This window comes from Aythya ferina (genome assembly GCF_964211825.1).
Source record: "Aythya ferina genome assembly, chromosome: 7".
Taxonomy (NCBI): domain Eukaryota; kingdom Metazoa; phylum Chordata; class Aves; order Anseriformes; family Anatidae; genus Aythya; species Aythya ferina.
In genome coordinates this window covers 21,779,875-21,807,628 of record NC_140302.1, presented here as the reverse complement: position 1 = coordinate 21,807,628, position 27,754 = coordinate 21,779,875, and the positions used below count along the sequence as shown (strand labels likewise).

General features: G+C 35.7%; 1 protein-coding gene across 13 annotated transcripts in view; it reads right to left on the bottom strand.

Annotated features, from left to right (window-relative positions):
* The window catches only part of CPEB3 (cytoplasmic polyadenylation element binding protein 3), a 90,583-nt gene that overhangs the window by 46,925 nt on the left and 15,904 nt on the right, over positions 1-27,754 (bottom strand). For 9 of the 13 annotated variants that reach the window (XM_084525808.1, XM_084525811.1, XM_084525807.1 and 6 more), the window contains exons 3-4: positions 13,963-14,122; positions 1,563-1,619 (exon numbers count right to left, since the gene is read on the bottom strand). In XM_084525808.1, coding sequence (XP_084381934.1) covers positions 1,563-1,619; positions 13,963-14,122 — 217 coding nt within the window. The remainder of the gene's footprint in view (positions 1-1,562; positions 1,620-13,962; positions 14,123-27,754) is intronic. The other 4 variants (XM_084525814.1, XM_084525815.1, XM_084525806.1 and 1 more) reach the window with 2 other exon arrangements.

The following is a 27,754-nucleotide window of genomic DNA, read 5'->3' as shown; positions in this document are numbered from 1 at the left end:
ATGTCTAATCTACAGGAAATACTGAATTCCATAGCAAATGTCTTTTTTTTTTTTTTTTAATAACCTAAAATTCAATCATAGTCTCTCATCCCATTTTCACAATTATATTACTATTGCCATCAGCAGTGGAAGCACCCATATTACAACGAACACATTGAGACAACAATTCATGTCAAACAACAGCAAACAGTAATGTGTAGAATTTTCACGCACGAACACCCACATGACCAGCTTTCCCTTTCAGTAATGTCTTAATCATATGAAGCATTTCTCCCAGTTAATTACCCGATTTCCTATAAGATAGGCCCATAACAAAACATGGTATATATCCTAACTATGACTACAGAAACTCTGCAAAATATCACCTCAACATTAGATGCCTAAAAACTAAAAGAACACAGTGGTCTTACGGGTTTCAAAAGTGACATTGGAAGCCACAAGCTTAAAACTTTTGCACCTTGTCTGTTCCATTTATTTTTTTGTTTTGTTTTCTTCTTCACATATAAAAATACTTCAAGTTCTGCTTGGTACTACAACAAAAATATCTAATTTTACAAATAAAAATCTGCAGCTTCCAACAATACACAGTATGACTTATAGAGCCAGTGCAAAACCAAAAAAAAAAAAAAAAGTAGAGAAGCTAGTAAATTAATCCTAACACCTCTGACTAATACAATATTCCAAGCAAAAACAAATTTCCAAGAAGTTGAATGACTCTTTCAGCACATACATATGTTTATTGCAGATAAAAAAGCCTGGAAATATTTGCTGGAAATTTCCATTAGCACCTATCTTGCATTCAGATTACAGATACGCAGCTACAACAATTTCTTTGGAAAAAAATACTGTCGTTAATGAAAAGCAATTACTCTAAATATTTTTGTAGAACTAGATATAGAAAAGTATTGACTTGCATAGTTTGGTTATGTGTGCTGGTGATGCCTAAAACCTCCCCACATACAACCCCAGTACACAATACAGCTGTCTGCAGAGCTTCCAGATACATTTGGGAAAGCTTTTTTGATGCATGTTTTTAGGACTCAACAAAACCAATCATCATTCAGTGAAGTTCAGTCCCCCACTTTTTCTCTTCATTTAGATGGCTAAACATTCTTTCCAATCCTGTCTATGTGTTTTAGAGAAACCAACAAAGTAAACTATCAGTCAATGTAATTGTATGCAAAAATGGTAACAACTCATCCCAACAAAAAGAAATACGCCTGGAGAGGCATCAGAAATTAGAGTTACAGATTTAACACACACGCACACACACACACAAAGAAAAGAAAAGAAGGAACAACAAATATTGTTTTGCAATATTATATATATAGCAGGCATTATGAAGCTTCCAGTGGAGCACAGAGCTATTGTAAAGCAAATACAAAGAATCAACAATTCTACCAAGAAAATCAGAGATAACTGATTCACAAGTCATTTTAAGATACTGTACAAACTTCTATGCAAATATTAGCACACATTTATGTCTAACTGTACAGCTATGTACACAGTTAATGTAAGAAAACATTCAGCATGACATTAGTTATTATATATTAACTACTTACTATTAAGAGCCATAATATTATCTGTTCCTGGATGATGGAAGTTTATTCCCATACGCCCTGCAATGCAAATAAAAGCTATTTTTAATGTTTTATTTCAAAACTGAATGAATTTTGCTAATATTAAAAATTGCTAAAGGAGATGTACAGTCAGGGTAGCCAAAACTCCCATCTACCAAAGACAACCTGCCAAGAACAAACGTTTAAGATATGTAACACTGTACCTTTAACGTTACATACATAAAATACTGAAAATTGCAAAACAATGAAATAAATATTTCTTTAGTACATCCCTTTGGCTTTGTACTAGGAAAGTATTATATTCACCCTTTCAAAATAAGGCCTCAATGTTCAGCACTCCACTTGCTGCAGTTATGTCATTTATAGTGCTTCAAAGGCTTCAAATGAATACAGCATTATAAAAACACCACTAACTAGGTAAACATAAATCACTATTTTCCATACTGTGACACCAGAAGCCCTTGAGTTAACAGATCACTAGAGACTGGGAGCACTTACTCTGCTTTTGTATTCTTCTCTAAGAATCTGCCATCACTTACTATTTGAGATAAGTCACTGTGCTGAAGGGAGCTTTGTTCTAGTGGAGTACAGATGCTTTCCCGTACTTTGAAAAATATTTATTCTTGGCCCATAAGATGGGATCATCATATACAGCAGGTTCATCATGAAATTCAAATGAACTCTGCTGCTGTCAGATTCCCAGAAACTAGAAAGTACCAACTTTAAGAGTTGAAAGGTGCTGAAGAAGATTTTCAATAACTTCAGGAATTGAGGGGTGGGAAATAAAAATAAAAATAAAAAGAAAAAAAAAAATCACACTGTACTTTGCTTTAGAGAAGACTGCTCTTACTGAGAAAGAATAGATTGAGCCAAGTAAGTGAACCAGCTTGACTACCATTCAGATTAGTTTTAGTTTCTTAGATACTACTTAATCAAGCTGAAGTGTTAAAAACATACTGAAGAAGCCAAAGAAACTTTGTAACAGGGCTTACTTCATTAATCCCCCTCCCCCACACACACGCAATTTGAAAAATGTAAATGATTTAGTCATTGTTTGAAAAATGATAAAAAAAAAAGATTATTATAGCCATGTAAACATTTATTTCAATTTTAGGCTTAAGTTACTTACAAGTGTTGTAACCTATTTCACATGCTCCCTGTATCTTTAGATCTGTGGTGAAGTTTAGGAGCTAAGTAGAGGGCTCACATTTATGCACTATGTTGGCATTCAGATATAGGAGCTTAAGACCCACTCACTACACTAAAGCAGCAATACAAACCAGTAAGTTCCTTCAGTGTAAATCCTCTTCCCTACTACTACAAAACCAAATTTAACAAATACACTTGGAAAAAACAGAGCTAAGGCCAATCTTCTCCAACATTTTTAGCTCCTATCAGTAAGTTAAAGCCTTCTATTTCAAGTCACAGAGACTGCTGTGCTGTAATTAATACTCTTTCTGAACAGATGTAACAGTTTCAGCACACTTCTGAAACGAGAGTCAAAAGCAGCTTAAGAAAAGCAAATAGATTTTCTTTACATTGTGATTTTCTCATTCTTTTAGAAAAAATGTGCCCCCATCCAGTAAGAGTAGTGACGGAAATAGCACCTGCAGAACAGAGGGGGGCAAGAAGAAAGGCAAACAAAATTTCCATTTTACTTTCCAGCTCCCCGAGCAAAGCTTCTTAAAGAGATCTTCATTAACTACTTCAGATTTCCTCATTACAGACCTAATCTCCTATAGTTCACGATATATTTGCATCACATTAATCTGTCAACGCAGAAACATTACGGTTGTATTATTTCTGTTAGGATAAGCTTGTGCTAAAATATTTCAGAAATCTTGCCAGACTCACAGTAATTCCCTTTGCTTAACTGCTTATTTTGTGAGCATAAGGTTACAGGCATTTTTTATTATTAGGACAAAAGGTGTACATAATGTACCCTTGTAAATTAATACCTGTAATGGAATAAAGCGGACTGCTACAAAAAAAAAAAAAAAGAGTAACATTTGAATGCATAATGCTCGGATGGGTTCTCCCTCTTCCTTTGCTAAAGCTGAAATTGTGCAGTTTGACCGGCTTCAGAAATAGAACCGTATCTGTGACATCTGGGCTGGGTTTTTTCTTCCCTCCAGGCAGTCACTGGACCAGGTGCTGCTTGCATGACATTTTGTCACCTGCCCTTGGCCTGCTATTTTTAAACTGTTCTTGTCAGCTATCTTTTAAGAGGAGCAGAAAATACAGAGCAGCACAGGCAGAAGGACATGGTCGCGTACTGAGCTAAGCAGTAGTGGGTATAATTCTGTGCATCTTCAGAGGACCCCTACTGCGATTCTATGGAGACAGATTAACGGGACACTGGCAAAGCACACTTATATCAAAAGCATTCAAAATGGACTGGTAATGCACCATAAATAAAACAGTCACTCAAATTATATAGCCTCTCAATATTAGCTACATCTTCTGAATATCTTACTGTTTGAAACAAATTCTATTGAAGAAAAAAAAAAAAGCCATGTGCAGATTACAAAACTGCATAATTATTTAAGGAACAAGAATGAACCACAAAAGGTGCAATAAAACTGTGAAATGCAATTAGGAACACGCAGTCCCAAGGAAGTATTTGGGTTAAACACATAAATGACTATCAGAAAACAATCCTCATTAGGGAAATCACAAGTATGCTACCTGGACTTTTACAAAGCCCACAAGCACACATTTCCAAATACGGTTTTAATATGAACTCTCTAGATAAAATTTCCACTCTTCAAGAATCTGAAGCATAGAAGGCAGAATGCAGAGAGGTTACAGCGCAGAAGTTACATACTCCAGCAGTTCACTGAAGTCATAAATAGGAACCCTTTCTGTAACAACATCCCCAGTACTTGTACTCAGCATACATCTGCCGTTTTCAGTTTGCCTGTCTTGGTTTCATAGCTATCTACTGAATATATCTTCAATTACATACTTTTATAACACACACTTTCTAGGACTGTAACAATAATCACACAAGTCCTTTTCTTTCCTATATAAAAATAATAATAAAAAGAATCCAGTTCTATACCTCTTTCTTTTTAAACATTTCAGAGCATAAACAAGGTTTTAACCATTCTTGTATAGCCCAGGCTAGTCTTTTGCGTGTCTTCTTATGTCAATAAATTCCTTAAATTCTCTCTCCTAACAGCATTTGGAGAGACTTCTCTGGCTGGACTTCCTAAGTTCTCTGCTGCATGTCCAATATGCTTATTATGGCAGAGAGCCCGATTCCTTCTTGGAGCACATCAAACATATGCATCTTCTCTTATGTATTACACTGGAAATAAGAGCATGCTATCTTTGCTAAATGAAATTAATTCAAGTTAAATAGTTAAATTCAGTATCTTATTTTCTTAATGCATTAGTTTTCAAAGGCATTTCAGAGCCCTGTCTACACTTCTGGTCAATTTATAATTATCACTTCAGTCAGGTGGAAATGCTTTCACTGAAGATGAATTTAATTCTTAATAAGTTAATGTTTAAGCCGGTGAGTACGTTTCTTGCCTCCCAATTCATCCAAATAATTTCTTTTTAAATGCTCCTAATTAGTGTCATTGCAGAAGATCCAAAGTCATATTTTGTCTGCCTTTGTCTACTCAGACCTAAGTACTTGAGCTAGGAGTTTCAGAATCCTTAGTTCATTTGTTCCTCCTCCACTCTTCTCTATGCAGCATCTTGGTATTCACTTGCATAGGGGTTCAAATAGTGCTGTGTCACCAGAACAATCTAAATCTAATTTATCTAATCCTAAAATACTCCCATTCTTTGTAGAAAAATATAATGATTTTGAAACAATTCAGAAAACTTTCTAGCAATTGAGGAAGTATACCTTTCACCAACACATAATCCAATTTTGTAGAGTTGTCTAGATAAGTTTGAGTTAACAGTTTTAAGAAAGAATGTTGTTCCAGATATAATAAACATAAATATTAGGCATGGTTTTACTACTATTACAGGATTTTTGGCAGCATCCAGTGCCACATTTGCCTATAACAGTTCCCTTACTCTCAACTCTAAAACCCATTACTTCTAGCAGACATTCTTATGAGCACAATCTGTTCACAACTACATGTAAAACTGATCTTTGATTTCATCATTGTGCATATGCGCCTGTGTTACTATTATTTTCCTGTGGCTGAAACAAACACCAGTGATTAACCAGTTCCAGATCTGCAAGTAACATTTTTGCTTTAGGAGATTTCTGAATTATATTCACTTTTTCTTCTTAAGTACATTATGTTTTTTGTTTGTTTGTTTTAATTTGTGAAACCCTAATCAGATTCTTGATATGAACATTCACCCAGTGAAAGATTTTTAAGATTACAGTTAACTATTTTCATCATTTTTATATTAGAGTCGACATTCCAAGAAGTTATGTTTACAGCTGGTTATATATCAAATAAGACTTGTTGCACTGTTACACCTCCTGGCTTTCACTAAGATTGACCACCTACACCAATTCAGTAGCTGGCATTTGGCATGAGATCTGCTACGAAATAGCCAAGGCAGCCTGGTTTTAACAGATCCTGAACTCACTGGGAAGGAGAGCTTCCTCTCAGTTCTTAAGATTGTTGTTGATATGAGTCACAGGTTTTGACTAAAGACTCCAGTCAAACTCCAAGGTCAAATGAAGCTGTCAACAGGACTAGGTCTACTCTAGTTCCTTAATAATAATACCTCCTTGATGATTCTTATCTCTTCTATCATATGATTTTGAAGCTGGTACCAACAAAAGGCATTCCATACTGCAATGATTATTTGGATGGACAGGTAGCAAGTCAGACAGAGCAAAGTTCGGACACAGATGTGCAAAAATCAAACCAAGACCAATACTACCTCAAACATCTGAAACAACAGTAGACCCCTGAATGCATATGGGCACAAATAATTTACAGCAAGCACATGCACCCCTGGCTCAACATGGCCAAAAAGTGTGAAACGTGTGCATGCATGTAGGAGTTTAAAACATTTTTATCTGAATAAACCTTAGGCCATTCTCTCTTTCCACCCTACCCCCAGTACAGACATCTGACACTGATACTATAATAACACAACAAATGTGCCCAAACCAATTTTAAAAGCAACAACTGTGTAAGCAAAGGTCTGTACAGAGAATTATAAAAATAAAAGATAACTCCATGAAGAACTTTCAGGGTTTCATCTGTTTGGTTGGTTGTGTTGTTTGTTTTTTAAAGGCTATCTATAATTTGTTCACACCTATAATTTAGGCACCTATTTGGGAACCAGATATCTTTTGCACATTAACATACTCAGCAGAACAAAATACTACTGTTTGCCAGAACAAAAAAACAGAGATCTATTACTGTGTTCTCACAGTATATATTATTACTGTGCAAATAGTTAGCGTGGCAATGGGAACAGAAGTGTGCAATTAGCAGCTATGAATATCAGTAACAAAGCCTGCTGATACTAACTTCTTCCTACCACTGACTACACGAGTATATGCCATCGGCAGAGAAAGCAACCTATAAAATAAAACACCATACACATTACAATGAAATGCATTCTTCTAAAGCCAACTTGATTGCCCCAATAAAACACAAAGGTCTCACATTTCAGTGGTGCAAACATTTTTAGCCTGAAAACAGTTATATTTTCAAAATATTACTATCTTAAAAGCAAGACCTAATGAACAAAAAAGGAAATCTGGCTTTACCTATGAGTAGCAGACAAGGATGTGTACACAAATATACCCATTCTACATGCAGCTCTAGAACTGTATGTAAAAATTGGTATTCTCACTGGGCAGGCCAGTGGGGAATAAAATCAACCCCTAAAAAAGGAGATTTTTCCATCACCAGCCAGTACGAAAATATATAAAACCTTCAAAAGAGCAGAGAAGTGAGGAGAAAAAACAAACAAACAAACAAACAAAAAACAGTAAGGAAAACAGCAAGGACAGTTCTCAATAGTACAATATAAAAATGGAAATAAAGAGAAGGAAAAGAAAAAAAAACAACATGCATCTGTATCCCCAGTTCCATTAAGAAAACAATGGGAAGAAAGGAAGAAAAAGCCCCAGTCCTGCTGAAAACAGGTAAGACAAGGACATGCTGGATGCCAGCAACAAATTAAGAAGCACGGTCATACTACAGAATCACTGCATTAAGCACTTCTTAAATTTAAGAAATATGAGGTCTTCAATGGTCATATTCTGTCCTGAAACAAACATTAAAGAGGATTTTCTTGAATAAGGAGCGATTAAAATCCAAAGGAAACACAGTATGTTTCCTTTAAAAGGATTAGCTCGGGTGGCCTAATTTTGCACATAAATAGATGTGCAAACATCTGTCTGCTCACTCTGATTTTCATGTTCATTTACCAAAAGGCGTCTGATGAGCATCAGGATTTTAAGAAAAGCTGTTACAATGCACTTTTTCTAACAAAAGTGTTGCAAAAAGCTCTGACTGGGTGGCATGCCCATTTCTAGGGCTGAGATGATTGCATTTGTTCTATTTGCATGACCTTTGTGTTCAGCTGCTGATTGCAAACAAATGTGATCGTTCACCTTCACTTTTCTCAGGTCATGTGGCAAACTTACTGCTTTACTTACAAAAAGCTTATGAACAATTAGAGCAGAACAAAATCCAGTGGCATGCACTAAAATTAACTGAAGATCAAGATGGAAAGCAAAGTTCCATTCTATAAGTATTACCATATTCTCTAACTCATATAATCTTCAAACACTTTGGCAAACTTCATAAACAAGTTAGTCAAGTTAAACATAAACATGAAATCTTAAATTTGACTTAGTTTTCACATGACCTGATGCAGTCTTTACAATAACTAATGTATAGTAACCCCAATATCTTCAGTTTTCTATTGTGCAAACGTATGGGTAGCATTCAAATTAACTATTGAAAATCAAGATGAAATGTCCTACCACAGATGCTGTTTCTACCTCTGAACTTTAAATTTGCAGTTAAAATCTCAAACAATCTCAGAAAAACAAATGCTAACATAACCAAGCATGTTCATTCTACTGAAATAGCATCACATAATTAGCACATATTTTGTCATGTATCCTTCTGCAGTTTGGTATCTAGTAAAAGTAGTTCTAATATAGCCTACTCCGGAAGTTCTGCTTGTACGTGTTGTCTCCAAATATACTTGAAGATATACCACACTGACACTATAAAAACCTCAGAATTCTTGCTTACTTGGGGATTTGCACATTACAACGTTTGTTTTCAATCTTACTTGGAATAAAAAACAAAAATTACAGTTATCCACCACGACAGTAAGTTTAAAAAACATGTATTTCAGAGGGCTATAACTTTCTTCCTCAATTTCATATTTTGACTCAGTTTCATGACCTGTCAGTGGCACATGTGCATAGCATATGATCTAACACAGCTGAAATATTTTATTTAATTAAAAATAGAACAAAGGCAGCTGCTAGTTACTACTGATCAAAATATTTTTTATAGATCAGAATGCCTCAGTTTGTGTTGCAATGCAATAGTTTGACACAGATAAACACATTGCAACAGTGACATATTACACCATAGACATGAGAGACTTTGATGTAGGAAAGAGATGTTTTAGTTGGTAATAAGCAGCAGCTCCCCATAGTTATTCTGATAATTCAGTTTTGCCCTTACCATTGGTATGTAGGGCACACATACCAACAGGTTATGGAGTATTGCAAATATATCCTTCCCTTGCTAAACAAATCTCTCCTCCATGTTTCTGTGGTGTATAGTATATTTATTTTCTGAGCTGAAAATAAAAGGAGATGTGCAGTTCAGGAAAAGTATCTTAGAAAAACATTGCACACTTCTGCCAGGGAGGTTGGTTTATGATTGACACAAAACAACCAGATGCACTTGGCCACATACAGTAATTCATCTTTAACTACAAGAAACATATAGGCTTCTTTGCTGTCCCCACTTCCCCCATTTATTTTTTTCAGATGAGAAAAGGATTTTTTGTATTGACTGAAAGAGGGGAAAAGAAAATGTTGAAACTTATCTTGACAGCAAATAAAGCAGGTAAGGAAATCTGTCCAACTATCTTGGATGAGGAAAAAGAAAATGAGACTTCTTTTTAAAGAGTTTACAGCCTTCACACAGCTCCCAGACTACAAGGACAGGAGAGGAACATTGAGCAGGGTATTTCTATCTGGCAGAAAAAGCTGGGGCAGGGGGGAGAATCAGTTTCAGACAGAAAAACAGTAAGAGCTGACACTGAAAACCTGCCAAGACTAGGCTCAAGATAAATTGCAACATAGAAGGATAAGCTCCTAATTTATCTAAGTCCAGAATCCTCCAAGTTAGATATCAAATCTCTCTTACAGCATGAAACACCCAAAGAGAGCTAAGTGACCCTACCTAGAGAGGACCAAGCAAGCCTGCCAAACAGGCTGAGTCCATACTGTGTCAATACAAGTAATTCAATATTGTCAGACTGGGGATCATTTCGTTTCTGCTGCACTAAAATCCTTCCGTATTTCTCTTGTTCCACACTTGAAACACCACCAAAAAATCCACTAAATCACATGCCCTCTTAAAGCCAAGTGGATCATGCTTTATATTTATTATTTTTTTTTTTTAAAAAGTTATCTGCTTCAGTGACCTTGGAATAAACTTGATTTTTACAAGCCACTTTGTCTGATCATACATCAGATTCAGAGACAGCATGAAGCTTCAACTACCATAAACAAGACAGACTTCCTTTCACGCTCCTGAACTTTTCCCTTACCCACACTGAACAGAGCAGAGCATAAAGAACTGACCACAATGAGAAGAAAGCAGCACCATTACAGTTTGCTCCTTATGTCAGAATCTTTTAGTTAACCCTCCCATTCACACTCGAGTCGAGAGCCCTTGCTCAATAATAATTATTTTTTGTTTTAAGGACCTGTTAAAATGTGAGGGGCTGCATATGACAAGAGGGGCTATGCATCAAGCAATGTTACAAGATTCAGATAAATCACAACCAATATTTCACTAATGAACAAATGATATACAGAGTGCTTCTAAAAATAGGTATTTACTAAAGACTTTTTTGCCAGTGGCAAGCTGAAATAATCCTGAAATATCTGCACTGGTTTTGTAACTTGCATTACAGATTCTAACACATGTACAGCTTTTGCTAGAGTATTGAAATCTTTGAGTTTTCAAAGTCAGAGTCTTGTGCTACTCATCTTTTTATCCCTTCCATTTAAACATTTTGAAAGTAAATATTAAAACTAATAAGGCCAACTGACTTGTAGACATTATTAGCTACAATTGAGAAAACAAAGCTTGTTTACCTTGTTTTTTAAACTGGTGCGTATGTGTATGGTTGTTTTACTTTTGACCTACACAAGAAAATACTGCACAAAAACTAAGGACAGTCACAGATGCTAGAGGAAGGGAAGATTTAAAAGGGAAAAACACACCCAATTTACTATGAAAGTAAGAGGAGGTAAAGTGGAGTAGCAGCAGCTCAGGGTTGGTTAAGATAATAAGATTACAAAACTAAGAGTTTTCATTTAACACAAGCAGCATTCACAGAGGAACATCTATGAGAAACTGAAAAATCTGTCTGAAGCATACAAACAGTATACTTGGAAAGCTTACAGAAGAAAACTAGTGAACATGTGGTAGTGGCTGGAGAAACAAGCAAAACCAAGTAGAGTTGATTGCTTATTTTATCAAGGTGATTACAAACTGAAATGTGCTGATACTGTAAGGGGGAGAGAGAGGTGGGATAAATAAGAAACAAGTGAGTTTATAAGTCAAGGTGAAGTGAAATCAGAGGGACGGCAGCTGAAAAGCTGCATCTGTAGCATGGGAAAAGGAGAGTCGGAGGTACAGAAGTGTCAATCAGCTTTAACGAAGAAGGCACCAACAAAAAGGTGACAGAATGATTTGAGGAGTAGATCAAAGTTTTATGGATGAGAAGGATTCGGTTAAAATAGTACTGTAGATCTATTTAAGTCAGAGGAAAACAGCAATTCTAGGAGGGGAGAACAACCATGTCCTGGGACAGCCACTCCCATGAATATCGCCAATCATGCTGCCTACTCTGAAAACTGGAGTGGAGGAAAGGGCACGCCAGGTCAGGCAAGGCTGGAGGTTAGCAAAGTCAGCCCTGCACTTGGAAGTAGGAGGAAAAAAAAGCAAGGGAGGAATTAACTACACCAATGGAAAAACAACAGCTGGGCAGAGATGGAGAGAGAGAAAACTAATAGTAAACAAGAATTCTCCAGAAGTTACTGGTCTGGTAGTTGGAAGCAAGCTAAGTAACAAAGCAGAAAGGCCAAAGCAGGGGAGAAGCACTGAGAAAATACAATAGTTAGAAAGAGCACATTCAGTGAGTGACAGAAACATTTGTAAAACTAGCAATCATACTGGCAAATGGAATAGATCAACTCCAACTTTACAGTTAATACCCAGCTCCTTGGTTTGGTGCTTTGAGCAGAAGAAAAACAGTTCCTACTGCTTTCAAATATCTCCTTAAACTAGTCTGTCTCCTACACAAATTGATAATGACCATAATATTTTCACCTCTGTGAGGTTGTTTTGAAAAATATATTTTGTTTGGAAAGCAAGGAGATATTAAATAAAGCCGATAATCTCACGTTACCTCAGGCTTTGAGGTACCTACAAAACACCAGCATTACATGGTGTTATGGTGCTGCTGCACGTGCCATCTGCAACACTTAGAGGACTATCTCAGCTGAGTATTGAAAACCTCATGATAGAACGAGCCAAGGATACAACAGAATTAAGTATTTGTACCCATTATTACTTTATGGGCTAATATTATAATCTAAAAGCATTTTAAAAACCGTTATTAAGGGACATTAATAAAAGTATAAGCAAAATTGCTTGTGTGATTTTAAGGTCTATCTTCTAGATTAATACAATTTCTAATCCAATCTTCCTCATTTTTTCATTCTCAGGTTCATATGAAAATTCAATCTTTAAAAAAGTGAGTCTCAATTTGTGTATTTAACTATGTACCAAATTGAAAAACACCGTGGTTTAACTAGGATATAATCAAGTTAATAGGGCACAATGAACATCTAAATCTGCTTAGTAATAATTTGTTGTTGTGTTTTTGTCATTGTTGTTTGTTTTGCTTTTGCTTCTTTGTTTAAATGGACATAGAAAATACCATTCATATTCAATGTATATCCAGCAGAAATCTCAATTTTGTGGAGCTAGGCCTTTATAAGTTTCAGGTTAACATTTATGTTGTAGGACTACGATCAGAATAGAGATGCAACAGTGTTTCTTGCTATTTTAAACAGGTGGAAAACGGTTAAAGGCACAGAAGTACAGTACAGGAAATATCAGGATAATTTGGAAAGCCCAGGTTAAAAGAGCTGAGAGTACAGAACTGAGCTTGGAATGATTGTAAAATCTCTGTACCCAGAAAGATGATGAAAGAGGCACATGACCAAGAAGAAATATTTTTCCACAGATACTATTAAACAGGAAGGAAAACAAATGAGGTAACTGTCACATCAGAAAAGTACGTATACATGTAGTTGCATCTGAAGAGCCATACAAAACAATTTCTTCTCTATAGGTTCCAGTGTCCTGATTTCTTAGAGTTTGGGAATAATTTTTAGCTCAATGCTTCCCTTGCATTTGGCTTACTGTTAGCTTCAGTCTTCAAAGTAAAAAAATAAACATTAAAAAAAATAGCAGCTAGTTAGCAAGAATGTGTACCTATTTTGAAACTTAACCAAAGAAAGATTAAGACAGAGGACAGTGACAGTCGATTAAGATTAGTTATTCACTGAAAAGCTTCCACAACCTTTTACTACTCCATATCATTAGTATTAAAAATAGTTTAATCTCCAATGCTGCACCTGGTAGAACAAATACAGTTCAGTAGCATAAATAGCCCAACTTTCCTAGCACTTAACAATACCTAACAGTTGTTGGCTCCCATTGAAAACATGAAACCCAAATCAAGAAATACATTTAAAAACAAGCCTTAAACAACTGTAGAGAGTAAGTTTGATACTATGGCACTTTTAGAACCCTGTGTATTAGCTGATGATCCATAAACACTAGTAATATTAACTTTGAACAAGACTTTCAACATAACAATTGGACTCCAGTTGCACTGCATATTTTCTGAATTGAACAGTGCAAAAAGTTTCAGAATAACTAGTTTTTAGATAATACTATGTGCACATATACCAAAGTGTGTACATATTTCATCTTATCTTCCAGCGATAGAGGTGATTAGCTTAAGATGGGAAACAGAAGTTTTGCATAAATGACAACTCATTCATTAGCAAAAAGTTCATAGCAATACTGAAAAGCTGATTTTTGTTTAAAAACCAAGCAAGCATGGACATATGAATATTCCTAACCTGTAAAATGATTCCTCCACATTATATCAGCGAAACTCATTGGTGGGCCACTGGGAGGGTAGTGTTTACCTTTCAGAGGCTCATGATCAGTCCTTATCATATCCATTAAGGAATTTTCCAAAGAGTGCAAGTTAAAAGTGTCATAGGGCCTATTCCGGTCCTAAAAGAAAAGAAAGAAAGAAAAAAAAAAAAAAAAAAAAAAAGGAAAGAAAAACGGTTTTAGAATAATCATTTTCTAACACAGGCTCATTTCTTATTTTCCAAAACTCCAAAATAATGCAATTCTACTTTTCTTCTTGATAGAACTTTTTATGTTACAAAAGAGATTGGTAAACAGAAACCTATAATTGTTTAAATAATACCCCATGTTTTTTAACTGCTGCTTTCACCACAACAGCCAGACACTGATATTTTTCAATACTTCTCTGAAAATATACATACAAACAATAGATAAATGGAAACATTGACATTCAAATAAGTTAGAAATACAGCAATATTCATGTGTACACTGGAGAAAAGAAATTGTTTCAGAGTTCAGAGATTTTTGTTTTATAGCTTCATCTACTGCCTTGTGTTGTCACAGTGCTACCATAACACAAAGCAGAAGCAAGCAATGTTCAACAAACCAGCATGAACATTTATCCCAGAAAGTACCAAGTAATTTTTCAAATGTCAACCATGAATCTCACAGTTTTAAGGAAAGTACGGTAGAAGCAAGACAAAAGAAATCATAGGACAGGATATGCAACACTTTCAGAATAGGGTACTCAAAAACCTGACTAAAGGTTTGTTTGTATTGTTTGCAAGTCTCATTGTTACCTTGCTGCAGTTCATCTTCTGCTCTTACATAATTAGAATGAAAAAATAAAATAAAAAACACTTTTAATATGCCTATTAAAATAACCACTTTCAAAAAGTTCATGAATGATGTTACAGTGTGAACCAAAGATTCACTGATCTCTCATATCTGGAGTGCTGTATGCAACGTGACAGCATAAAAAGTGGTCCCTTCGTTGGAGTCCACTTCAAAAAAACAACAAACAAAAAAACAACCAACAAACAGAAAACATTAATTTTCTTATTCTACTCACTATCATTCAAAAGTAAACCAGAAGTATATACAAGATAACATTTTTTTCTTTGGTCTCTGTATTATGCTAAAATTAATAGAATCTCAGCTGTGCAAACTGAAACCTTCAGTATCAGGTTTATGCCATCAAAATTCCTGCAACAACATTTTCCGTATGCTGGTTAGAAGTTAACCTTGCTTAAAACTATAAAATTCAAAATCTTTGGACCAGGAGCAGCAGTATCCATAGGCCTTCTGCAGCTGCCATACAAATGCCAACATTTGCATGATATGTAAAAAAAAAAAAAAAAAATGCACTTGCTCACCTACACAAATAGATCAATATATGCACATAAACACATTGCACATGGAATAAAATTTATGCCCAGGAAATCTAAAATAGATATTGGGAAAAAAAAAAATGTGTTTTTGTTTTGTTTTCTGTGTTTTTATCTAACACAATACTTAGACTCAGTGTTTGGCAACATGCAGTAGGTTAGAAAAGTTTGTTTTATTTCATATTCTTAAAAGAAATATAAAGCCAGATTGAAAAGTATCACTTAGCTGAAAGAAAAATCCATTCTTGTAATATATTAATAATTTCATATTCTGCTCAAAATAAGAAATTCAGTCATTTGTTTATATTTGTTTCTTTTAAGTACCTTATTCTGTATTGTGATTAGGTCAGGAGCTCAAGTGTTGCAAAACTGAACTACAGCATCTTTGAGAAGAGAAAATCCAAAAGTAACTATATAGCTTATATCTTGAAAAAGTGTAAGGAAGCATATTTCAGTCAGATTAGTGCCCTGATTTGCTTTACTACACAATTGTACTACCAGAGATTATAGCTGGCTAAACCAGGGCAGATTTGTTAGGATGAAGGATCCTTCTAACCTTAAGGGGAATACAAACCTGCTATATATTTTCAAGATGAAATTACACCTACGTTGGACAGAGGAAGATCAATTTAATCAAAACACTTACCAAGGCCCTTCATCAAGTTAAATCAAGGAAATGCAGACAACCAATTTTTCCAAGTGTGTTGTAGTGCATACAAAAGTATACAGTGTACTTGCTGTAGATTTTGTAGAGTTGGTGATAAACAAGAGTGAACAATCTAGCTCCTAAGTGAAAAAGCTACTACCATTACTCTCAGAAGCTTTCATTAGAAATTTCACTTCAGTAGAAACTCATTTGTAAACAGCATATTTGAAGATTGTTTTCTAAATTCAGTAATTTCTTACAAGGAGCCTGGTGTTCCTGCACACACACACATTTCCTTATTTCTCTGCATGAACAGGTTCTCCTGGTTTGGTGAACTGATACTGTTCTATCTCCCCGTTTTGCCATTTGCATTGTTTCATCAGACTACCGATCTGCTGCCAAGCAGTCCCAACAATGGAAACAATTCACAAAGGTTCTCAGCAGCACATGAAAATGTTGCAAGAAGGTTCTGGGACTAGAACCACAGTCAGAAAGAAAATATCAACCACAGAATGATAAAGCAGACTAAAAAAGTTTGGAAAAGCAGTTTGAAAATCCTGCCACTATGGAAAATCTGCTGGGGCCTAAACATTACAAAGATCTAAATAAGGGACTAAATCACGGATAAAAGAGAGATCTGAAGTCTGGTCTCGGCTTTCCACCTTTAAATATTCTACTATTCATTGAAAATGTCAAACCACACAGTGTCTACAAACTGTCTCTTTATTTATTAAAGAACAAACAGTAACTTTCCTAGAAAATATATGCAGAGTTTTGACAGTAAAATAAAACGAGATATTACAATAATCTGTTTTACCTGCCTTTCACACTCTTCTGCATATGCACTATACTAACCTTTAATTATACAACCATAATAATTTTTCAGAGGTCTCCAGACTCCATCCAATGAACATAATGAACCTCATCTAGGAATGAATCAAACCTGTGCTTTGAAGAAGTCTGTTTATCTCTAGGACTGACGCCTGTGTTGCTTACTGCAGGAGATGATTGAGGTATAACCTGTGTTGTCAGCAAATTCCAGAAAGGAAAAAGATATTCTTTAAAGTTAAGGGATACCTTAATTATGAAACAAAGATTACTTAGCAATACCTGTAAGTTCTCTGAAAGATGCAATTTACATGTATGTATATCCTATTATTTGAAATCAAAAGAACTTTTCCCCTTTGCTATACCCTGTAATAGAGTGCACTTTGTTTTGTTGCCTTTCCACTCAGAGCACGGGCATGTAAGGGCAAAGCATGCCCAGCACAACTTCAGTCCCTTATCAGTAGACACACAAACCATGCCTTTATTGGTGAAGAGGGAAAGGTAAAGATGGGAAAAGAACATCTGACCACATGGGCTGTGAGTACCTCCATGATAGTTATAAACGATCTTTAAATAAATGATGGTCCACATGCATATGCTTACAATACAGATGCTTTCAAAGAATTTTCCTCATCTTAACTTATCAAAATCAGTTTTGGAGTTCTTCATGTAAACAGTAATAATCACCACTGCTTTACCAAACATGTTAGGACCACTTAAGGCTTCATTGGGTGCCAGGCAGCTGGAAACCGCAGACTGCAAGGGGCATTTCTCATGGTGCTGCTGTGGCTACTTGCATTCCAAAAAGCTTCATCTCCAGCACAGCAACTGATTCCACCTTACAGGTCTCAAAGATAAATGGATAATAAATTGCATCAAATAGACGCAAACAGTAGGAGATCTTCAAAAGGTGGAATAACAACACAAACATAAAACTCTTGAGGGAGAGCACAAAGTAACATACTCCATATTGGCAGCATGAGCTAACACAGCAAGATCATGTCTTGAATTAAGCAAAACACTGACATCACTTCAAGAGTTGATACATGTCTTTGGGATGGGGGGACATGGGACAGCATGAAATAGACCCTGATACAACCTGGCTTCCTCACTACCTCTTTTAGCCTGAACATGTAGCCCAAAGGAATTGGAACTTATGAGCTGAAAAAGGAAATGACCAACATATCCCAACAAAGAACCACAGAGAATATACACTTTTGCTCCTGAAACTTTTTTCCTCTGTCTCTGCAAAGGGTTATGGCAGCAGACACTTGACCCTGAATTGATTAGACTACAGTCACAAAGTGGAAAGTCTTACCCCGAGAAGGCATGTCAGGAATCTGACACACGTTGCCCAATCCTAGCTACCATTCATACTCAAAATCCTTGAACAAGTATTTATGCACATGTTGAATCCACATCAGCAGTCATCATTTGTAACATCAAATATGCATTTAGCCATGAGATGCACCCAGTCTGCCCAGGTTGTAGTAGGCAAGCAGCAAAACCTCAAGTACCTATGCTCTTCCTTGTGTTTCTGTATTTCAGCCCCTCTACTAACCAACTTCTTATTAGGCTTTCTATGTTCTGAACGACGCCTCAGTTTCAGAAGTTGATTTCTGAGTTCTACATTTTCCTGCTGCCCTAGATTTTCACGCTGCCTGCACCAGCACATGGAACAACCCAGCACAACTGTGCTGAGCAACAAGATGGCCTCCATTCTGAACTATTCAGTGCTTCTAGGAGCACACCGGAACTGGAGTTGAGCTCAGAGAAGTCTGAGCACTTTGTACTCACCAGATTCTGGGGGCATTACAAGTAGTATTTAGGTCAAAGGAAGAGATGAGATTCTGGGGAATGGCTAAAATTCTTATGGTTTAAACAACTTAAACTTCCTATCAAGGCAAACGTCTTCACCGTCGTCACTGCTGTGTTTCATCCTTCTGTGCCTGTGCACAGCCAAGTCTGGATTTGGCTGCATAAGATTGCTAAGCATTGCCAACTAAAGCTGAAGTCAATGGAAGCACAGCTTTGAATAAATACAGTACAAAATGCCAGCCCTGTTTTAAACTGGGCTTGCTCACTCTAGCACCTGCAGGAGGGAGGTTATTACTAAGACAGGAGGAAAACAAGTTTGTCTGACTCCAGCATCCCAATCCAAAGCAGCAAGAACAGCAAACTGCAAAAAATGTACTATGGAAGTTGGGCACAGTCTGCCATGGTGGCGCACAAGTGATCGCATATGGCAAGCTCTGAATGCTTGCCGAGCAATCGCTAGCTCCTAGCAGCTTCCCATGATGCAATCCCACTTGCACCCTCAGTAAGATTTAATATATATCCAGGTATCCCTCTCAACAGAAAGGAAATCTGAGGAATACAGTCATGTGGTAAAGTAAAATGATCACTTTGCAAAAGAACCAAAAAACCTGCAAATAGCAAGTGTTACTTCCTCTGCAGCTTGGTGCTGGAAAGCTGCCAACACCAACATGACTGACACCACAGATGCAGGAAGAAGCTGCACAACCAGAAATTTCGATATTTTTTTCCGTATATTGGATTTCATAAAATTATAAAAATAAAACAAAATAAATAATGAAGCATAAAATATAGGTAGGAGGAAAAAATAGGGTAAATCTGTCTATGCTCATGGTGAAGAACATTACAGCAGAGCTACTAGCACTAACTCTCAATGGAATTTTATTTTAATTCCCCTTTCTTTTTTGATCTCGCCAGTTAATGTTGGGTACTGTTAAATTAAGCTGGATATATTATGTTCTTTCTATGGAACAAAAAAGGGATTTTTTTCTAAGGTTATTAGTGTTGTTAGAATGTCCACAGAAGAAATGCACGAACTTCTCATACACTTCTCTCACCACCAGCTAGCTGTAGCATATTTTTTATTTTGGTAGGTGTCCAGGAGTTCACTGGGCAAAAGGTGAATTTTTCTATCCTTTGAAAAAAGGAAAAGAAAAAAATCTCTAAAAAAAACTTTAAAGAAAAATTAGGAAGTTTAAAGCAAATAAAACCAACATCTAATGGTATATACATTATGGAAATACTTCTGTATCATTTGAACATTAATATTTCAGACCTCTAGTTCACAACATTGAATCCCCTTGACTAGATTACATAAACTTTTATAATTAACATGCAAGAATTCAGATTGAATCCAAAAGCTGCAAGAACATGTCCTACTCAGTCTTCACTAAGAAAGGTAAATATTGCATGCAAGCTTTACCCCCCCTTATAAATTCTGAGTTCTAAAATGCTACAAGGAAACCAAAATCTTTCAGTCAAATGTTTGCAGTTTTCATTTCCAAATGAACCAAAAAGCACAGAAATAGGTAGAGACAGAACAGGCGTTATACTGAATTACCAATATGACTGATAATTATATTATTCATTTTAAAACTCATTTTTCTTGGCAGTTAAAATGAGATTCCCCTTTTGTACAAATGCAAACTACAGGTAGAAATGTTCAGGCTTTATAGGCATAAGAATTGGCATTGCAATCAGTTAAACAGAATGTCCTATCAAATTACTAAATATTCAATATTTGCTTGCAAACTGCAAGGAAGAAAGTAATGGAATTTACCCTTCCCTCCCCTGGAGGTGGTAGCTCCAGGGCAGGCTGCCTCTGGGCAATCCACATTTTGGAATTACAGGGAACAGACCAAAATATGTCACTGCTGGGTACAAACTAAATACAGTTCTCTCTTGTTCTATATTATATTGTTCATTTCTTTAATCTTCTCAGCAGAGCCTTACTAAGCAATAACCTACTTATTGTGCTGTTTGAAGCATCCTGACCTATTCTTCCAACACGGGCTTTGATAATATGCTAATGTACTACTTACATGATCATTAGTGTTATTTCTCTACCTAAAATTCGAAGATAATATATCATCTAGTCAAAAGCTTAAATCATGTAACCTAGTGCTCCAACTGGGAACACTGTTTATTATCAGCAAATAAAAATCTAATGCACTTAGATATTACAGACACCTCCCTTTTGCCACTAAAACAACAGCAATTAGAAAACTTGTTAAAAAAAAAAAAAAAAGGAAAGAAAAAAAAATCTACAAAAAATGCTATTATTCTTACACCCCTTATCCCTTTACACTATTGTATGGAATGATCTGCAGACATTACAGCTGTCTGAGCACTCCCTGACAGCACTGACGTTTAGTCATATTTTGTTCAATGTGATGTTTTAGATAAAAATCTGCTCATCCGTCCAGTTGCTGAATGCCTCTCAAAAAGCTGATGTATTCACTTTGTATTATAGTAACTCATTCCAGTAACAATTGCTTGTAACAATTCTAAAATATAGGATTAAAGTAGTTACACCCAAGATGATCATCAATTCATAAAAACAAGCAAGTGGAAAAAAAAAAAGCATCAGCAGTGGGATTTAGAAGGCCATTCATTACACCCTTGAGCTATTAAAATGACATAATTTAAGAGGTTCACTGGCCTGCCGTGCAAGAGTTTAACATTGATAAGTTACATTTGGGCTTCCACAGCTCTGTTGAGTAGAATTATCCCTGTGTCCCATAGCAAGGAAAGTCTTACATTGACCTAAGAATTCACCTTGCTAGCTCCATCAGCACGAGTTAAGCACAAATCTAAAATCCCAACATTAAAATACCTCTACAGACATGCAAAGACAGCAAATGGAGAAGGGAATGTTGCAGATGCTACAGCATGAAAGGGTCTGCACTGTCTGAACTTCATAATGCAAAACAGAGTAGAGATATACAGTGCAAGGAAGTCATCGTCTCAAAAAGATTTACAAAATGAGAAGTCTATTTCATGATGCTATAAGATAACAAGACAAAATAGGAGACAGAAAAGCATGCAGGTAGGAACTGTCAAGCAGATATCTGAGCACCACTGCCCAGCAACTTCATTTACTTTGGCCACCACAGAAAGGGAATCTCAAGGATTTCTCTGGAACAGAAACAGTCGTTTTGTTTTTCCAATAACCACTGACATGGGATATAATGCCAAAATGTGTTGTTGTTGTTTTTTAAATAAAAGTTACTGAAATGTTTAAGCCTTATGGCCAACAAATATTGTCTCTCACCTAAAGCCACTGTGCTTTTAAAAGCAACGTGACTAAAATAGTATCTAATTGGCATATTTCAAGCCAGGTCTGTTGTGTTCAGAAAATAGTGACTCCTGAGCAAAACAATTTGTAGGTGCCAGAACTCCAGCTAGATATTTCAACCAAAAAGGAATAAGATATTTCATCTGTTCATCCCGAACAAGTTCGTCACCTCCTGGTTTAGAGAACTACCCTTAGAGAAGACAGTAATTTTTCCATTCCAATGCCAATATAGTCCTTTAGTTCTGAAAGGAAAAAAAGAGGGAAAAAAAAAAAAGAAAATAGGAAAGTACAGTGGGAATGGCTGTTCAGTAAGAAAAGAAAAGTGAGGTCATTTACTGAGAGATCTAAAACAGGCCACAAACACTCTCAATGAAAAACATCTCCCAGAGAAGACAAGAAGGTGACCTTCTCAGTGTGATGTCACTTTGCATCCAGCAGGACTTCAAAAAAAAAATTAAATTTAACCTATTAGCTGTCATATACTTTTAATTACCAAAACCATTCATGTAAGCTGTCCATATCCTGACTTTATATTATTACAGCACAATTAATATGCATGACAAATTGTGGCACAAGAATTAAAAACCTACTTTAAAAGAGACACACACAAAAATACAGCCTGCCACCTTCTTCCTACACCTTCTTGCTAACAGACACTGAAAATAGTTTTGTTTTGTTTTAATTATTATTTTTAATGATAATTCTCACAAGAACAGAGAAGATACTCACAGGAATAAGAAAAACTTTCACATTAGAGGAGCTGAAATTGATTTAGTACAGGGGAAATAGAGTGCTCCAGACAGGGTAAACATTTTCAGACAGAAGTCATCAGATTTGCAACAGATTTTTCCTTGTTTGTACAACGTAATAAGAACTGACAGGCACCTTAAGAGATTTTGTTATAAAGAAAAGAATCAGGATGTTCAGCTACATAAGCATGTGTGGGGAAACTTTAACAAGTTCAGCATTAATAACTTGGACAACAAATGTCTAGGAAAAAGTCTAGCAAGACAGATAAAGAATTAAATAAATAGAATCAGGAGAAGTCAGGAGCAATTAACGTGTGCTCCCTAATCAGTCTTCACATACAAAGGCAGGAGTCAAGTTGACAAGGGCAGAATACAAGACAAAGCAGTATCATCCAGTCCAATTATAGATATCAGTGTGAATGTGAATACTGTTATCAAAAGGAACCTGAGTTGGTAATGCAGTTGGCGGGATGACTAAAGCAAGAATGTGACTAAATCACAGGCAAGAATGTGGGTAGTGTGTATATCTGACTGGTAAAATAAAAATGAAATGCAATGACTAGAGCAGGATATGAAAATATACAAGACAAACATTGTTTCTAGTTTTTATAATTGAAATTCAAGGATATATTTAAGAAAGAAAAAGTAAAGATAGCGTAGCATCTCGTAATAATCATGCAATGTCCTGCAAAATATGAAACCTGGTTCTTCAAAGAGTACAATACAGCTGATCCAGCAAGGGCTTCAATATGGCACTTCGTAAAGTGCTACAAGCAAAAGTAACAATATAAATGGCAAAAAATAAAAAAAAGAAAAAAAAAGTGGTTAATAGTGCAATTGAGATAAGAAAGAAAATTTTAAAAAAGGAAAAAGAGAGAGAGCAGAAATCACCTGAAGTTACTAATGGAGTTTTGTAAAAACAAATCTTGAAACCAAATTTATCAATAAAGGTGGTATTACATAGGAATACACTAATGATATTTGCAACCTATCAATATACAGGAGACCAGCTTATCATACAGAAAGAACTGAATGAATTTGAAGAACTGCTGCAAAGAAGGATGATATTTAATATTAGTAACTAAAAGGTCATGAGCTCAAAGACTCGTCTTCACTATAAACTGGAACCTCAGCAACCAGAAAGGACACAGAAAGGAGAAAGATAAGAGTTTAGTATATTTCAGGACAATTACAAACAACAAGCATCAATGTAACTGAAAAGCCAAACAAAATTCCAGGCTCTATAAAAAAGGGTTGGATGCCTTTTGCATCTTTCCACATCTGCATTCAAAAAAGTAAGATATTTTCACTGTATTCCCTCTTTTACATTATTCCTATTCATCTACATGTCCGACTGAGCTGCGTTTTAAAACCAATTCCAGTTCAAGCTTATATTAAGACAAGGTAAAATACTAACAGAACATTCTCTAAGAGCTGAACCCTTCCAAAAAAAGTGTAAAATCTGCTGCAATCCATTTTCAAGTAGTTTTAAATGGAGCACAGGAAGTCACTTACTTCTCCCTTGCCTAACACGAAAGAAGTTGTTATATAAGTCATCTTCCATTTCTACTTTGTGAAACCATGTCAGAGGAGCGTGTTCCTGTTTAGACAAGGCATAAGAGACTGTCTACAGAAGCTTAGATCAAAACATCACTTTTTAGCTCTGCTGACAATTACGGTCAATTTTATTTCCCAAACAACACAGTACAGCGTCATTTAGTAGCAGCCAAAAGCAGCAGAAATCACCAAGCTGCTGAAATGCAAAACCCAGCCTAATGGCTGCAAGGTTTCATTTGCTGAAATTCTCACGTACAGAGAGCGAATAGGTACATTGTTATCTTGGATACCATACACAGAAACACTGCAACTTCACTTTCATTTTGCATTATAAAAATCCTACTTTTTCTCATACCTGACTTTTGTTTGCTCCATCCTTTTGTTCTGCTTCAGTCTTCATACTGCAGTTATCCACTGCCTAAGGCTTTGAGTTTTAAGAAAAGCCCTTTCTGTTACTATGAGATGTTTCACTGTTTTGAATTATTATTATTTTTAAATGACACAGGAATAAATAAACAAGCCTAGAACAAATACACAAATATGAGAATAACTTAAAGTGATGAAATACTAGACTGTTATATTAATCGTAAATTTAAAACTAAAAGGTATCTTTATAAATGCTTTAAAGAAAATCTCAAAACCGTGAAGTATACCATAAACATTTGACAGACTTGGTTATTAATAGATCTTAATGGTTACTAAGCACATCAATAGCTGATATTGTTTGGTTACAAGTCATCTGTTAATGTACTGAACCCTAATAATTAGTTCATACATTAATCATTTATTAAACCTTTACAAATGTGTGGTTACTCTAAAGGTCATGTAGCGAACGGCAATAATACTAGCTACCTACAGGTTAATTCATTAACGCATTTAACAAATCTCCTTGACAAAGTAAAATACTGCATTAAAGGATCTGCCTAAAAACCTCTGTTTTCAGTGGAGAACGCTTCCTTGTCAGACCACAGGGAACACAGTAGTTAGTACATTAGACTTACAGTTTCTGAAGTATGATCTTTTGATTGCTGTAAGGCCATATAACAGTTCATGGTTGTCTGTCACATGCTGCTAATTCTCTACCATATTTCCAGCTGCTTAACACACGATAAACTTTTTAAAGCTTAGACTTCTGCCTTTTACATTGTAGGCATCCACCTAATAAACTAAGTAGAGGTAAGGTCACCTGGACCTGGACTACCATAACATACAAACAAGAACTGCTCACAGCAATTCAAGCAGAGCTTGTCACACTTGCATGAGATAGAAAATATTACTGAACATGCAAAAAACGTGTTACCTGAACTGAAGTACCATACTTACTTATAAAAATAAGGGTTATATTTTCCAGATATTTTTTCTCAATTTAACACTGCCTTCTTAATACTTAATTGAATGGTCTGGAAGGATTTATTATTAATTTTTGATTTTTAGATCAACAGGAAAGAGAAAAAAATTAGTTCACAAGAAATAGAAAAGGTCAATAGAAAAGAGAAAAGGCATGCCTGGGTGTTCACAGTCGTGATAATGGAAGGCAAGCTTGAAAAAATGGAGGCAATCTAGCATTTAGTAGAACTCGCAATGCACTGTTCTGAGATACTGTAAGTTAACAGAGCAATTTTGTTCATTTCTGTTCTTAAGTTTATTTATACTATGTGTGTTAATAAACTAAACTAAATGGTAGAGATGATGTAGAGTACTGATGTTATAGTTATGATGTAAACTTTATTCCTCAAAACCAAGTCAGACACACTAGGTTGTCCTTTTTAAAACTCGCAAGGTAGAAATTATGTAATCATTCAAGGCAAAATGGCAACTTCTTCCTTTTGTTTTTCCCCTGCTAACAGCTAACAAACAGCAGCAGTAAAAGCTTAAAATGTTTCCACTGCTTCAAAGATAACAAAGTAGCAACTTCCAAGGAGGAATTATGAAGTTTCCATTAATCCAAAATATTCTTTTATCATTCAAGTCTTTTAAAATGAAATGTTTGTTACATTTAATTTTTCACAACTCTCATAAGAAGCCATAATTCCAGACTGCCTTTAGGAAGCAAATCTTACTTGCAAAAAAGGCTTTACCACTCTGAGAACACAAACAAGCTTCAGCAGATGAGTAATTCAGAAATACATTACATTATATATAGTACCACTTTCTAAAATTGAATGACATTTCTCATTAAAAGGTCAGCTTTAAGTTGCTCACACTGTTGCCAAAAATAACTTTTTAGGGCGTCTTTTTAAGACCAGCACATCTCACAATAATTCTTCCATGTAGGAAGGGTGAACTTCACCAGAACATCCACTTACAATTATGACATAGAAGAAAATTATATTAAAGAGAAAATGTCCATGTTAGATAAATAATGTTTCTAACTTTGCAAAAATACTGTTTTCTTATGTCAGAAATGCTTTTATGTCAATCCACGTGAAAATCCATCCCAAGTCACACATTCTGGAAACTGGGTGAGGGGACGAGAAAAGAAAATCCATTCAGCACATTCAAACTAAGTGTGTGTTACAGAAATTTAACCAAATGATAATTTAGAATTTTCATCTAACATTTCTGACAACTCTGTCTTACTTAAGTCTGTTTAAGCCTATTTAAAACCCCTTATGCCATTATGTTCCCACACAGAGCAAGTGAACATGATTCACCTTATGACTACAGAAGTTTATTGGGCCTTGCCCTGTAGCTTTAAGCTTTGACGTACAAAAAGCAAAATAGAGAAGGCCAACTCAGATGAGAAGCCTCAGTTAAAAAAGGGATCAAAAAGCAGGAACAGAAAGAAGTAGAAGGGAAGTTTGAAAGGAATGGAGTTGAGCAGTTCAAGGCTGGATGAAACAAGAAAAAGGGGTTAGGCCCACAAAAATCACACTACATCCAAAACCTTGGCAGGAATCCCAAATGTCAAATGTCTCTGAAACCCATTGACAATATGTGCTCTATACACATTACTTTCATTAACTCTGTTAATCCAAGAACAATCTGTGGTGTTGATCAAAAGATTGCAACTTGGCTGATGAATCATATGAATGTCATCATCATAACATGCAAGACAATCTGTGGTTTTGCTTAAACATTTGACTTAAGCTCTAGGAAATGTGAAAGACCTCCGAATTTTACAAAGCCATACAAAGAGATAGCAAGTGCAGAAGCAAGATTGTTAGCGCAATTTAAGTTGTACCATTCTGCATGAATAAACCATAGCTAAGTGTATGATCCTTTTTTTTTTCCCAACACAACCCGTTTCAGCCAGTGTCCAGAATAAACCTTTGCAGTGATGTTTTTGAGTAATTAAAGTTTGTTTATCTATGAAAGCTCTATGTTGTTTCATGCAGAATTTGGAAGATGTGCAGAAAACAACACAGGCGATTGAAAGAAGCCAAAAGTGGGACTCACTTGAGGAAATTACATATTTTCCTTCTTTTCTCTGATGAAGAGTTTTTAATTCCTGAATAATTGCTCAGTAACTAGACCTGTTCACATGTGATA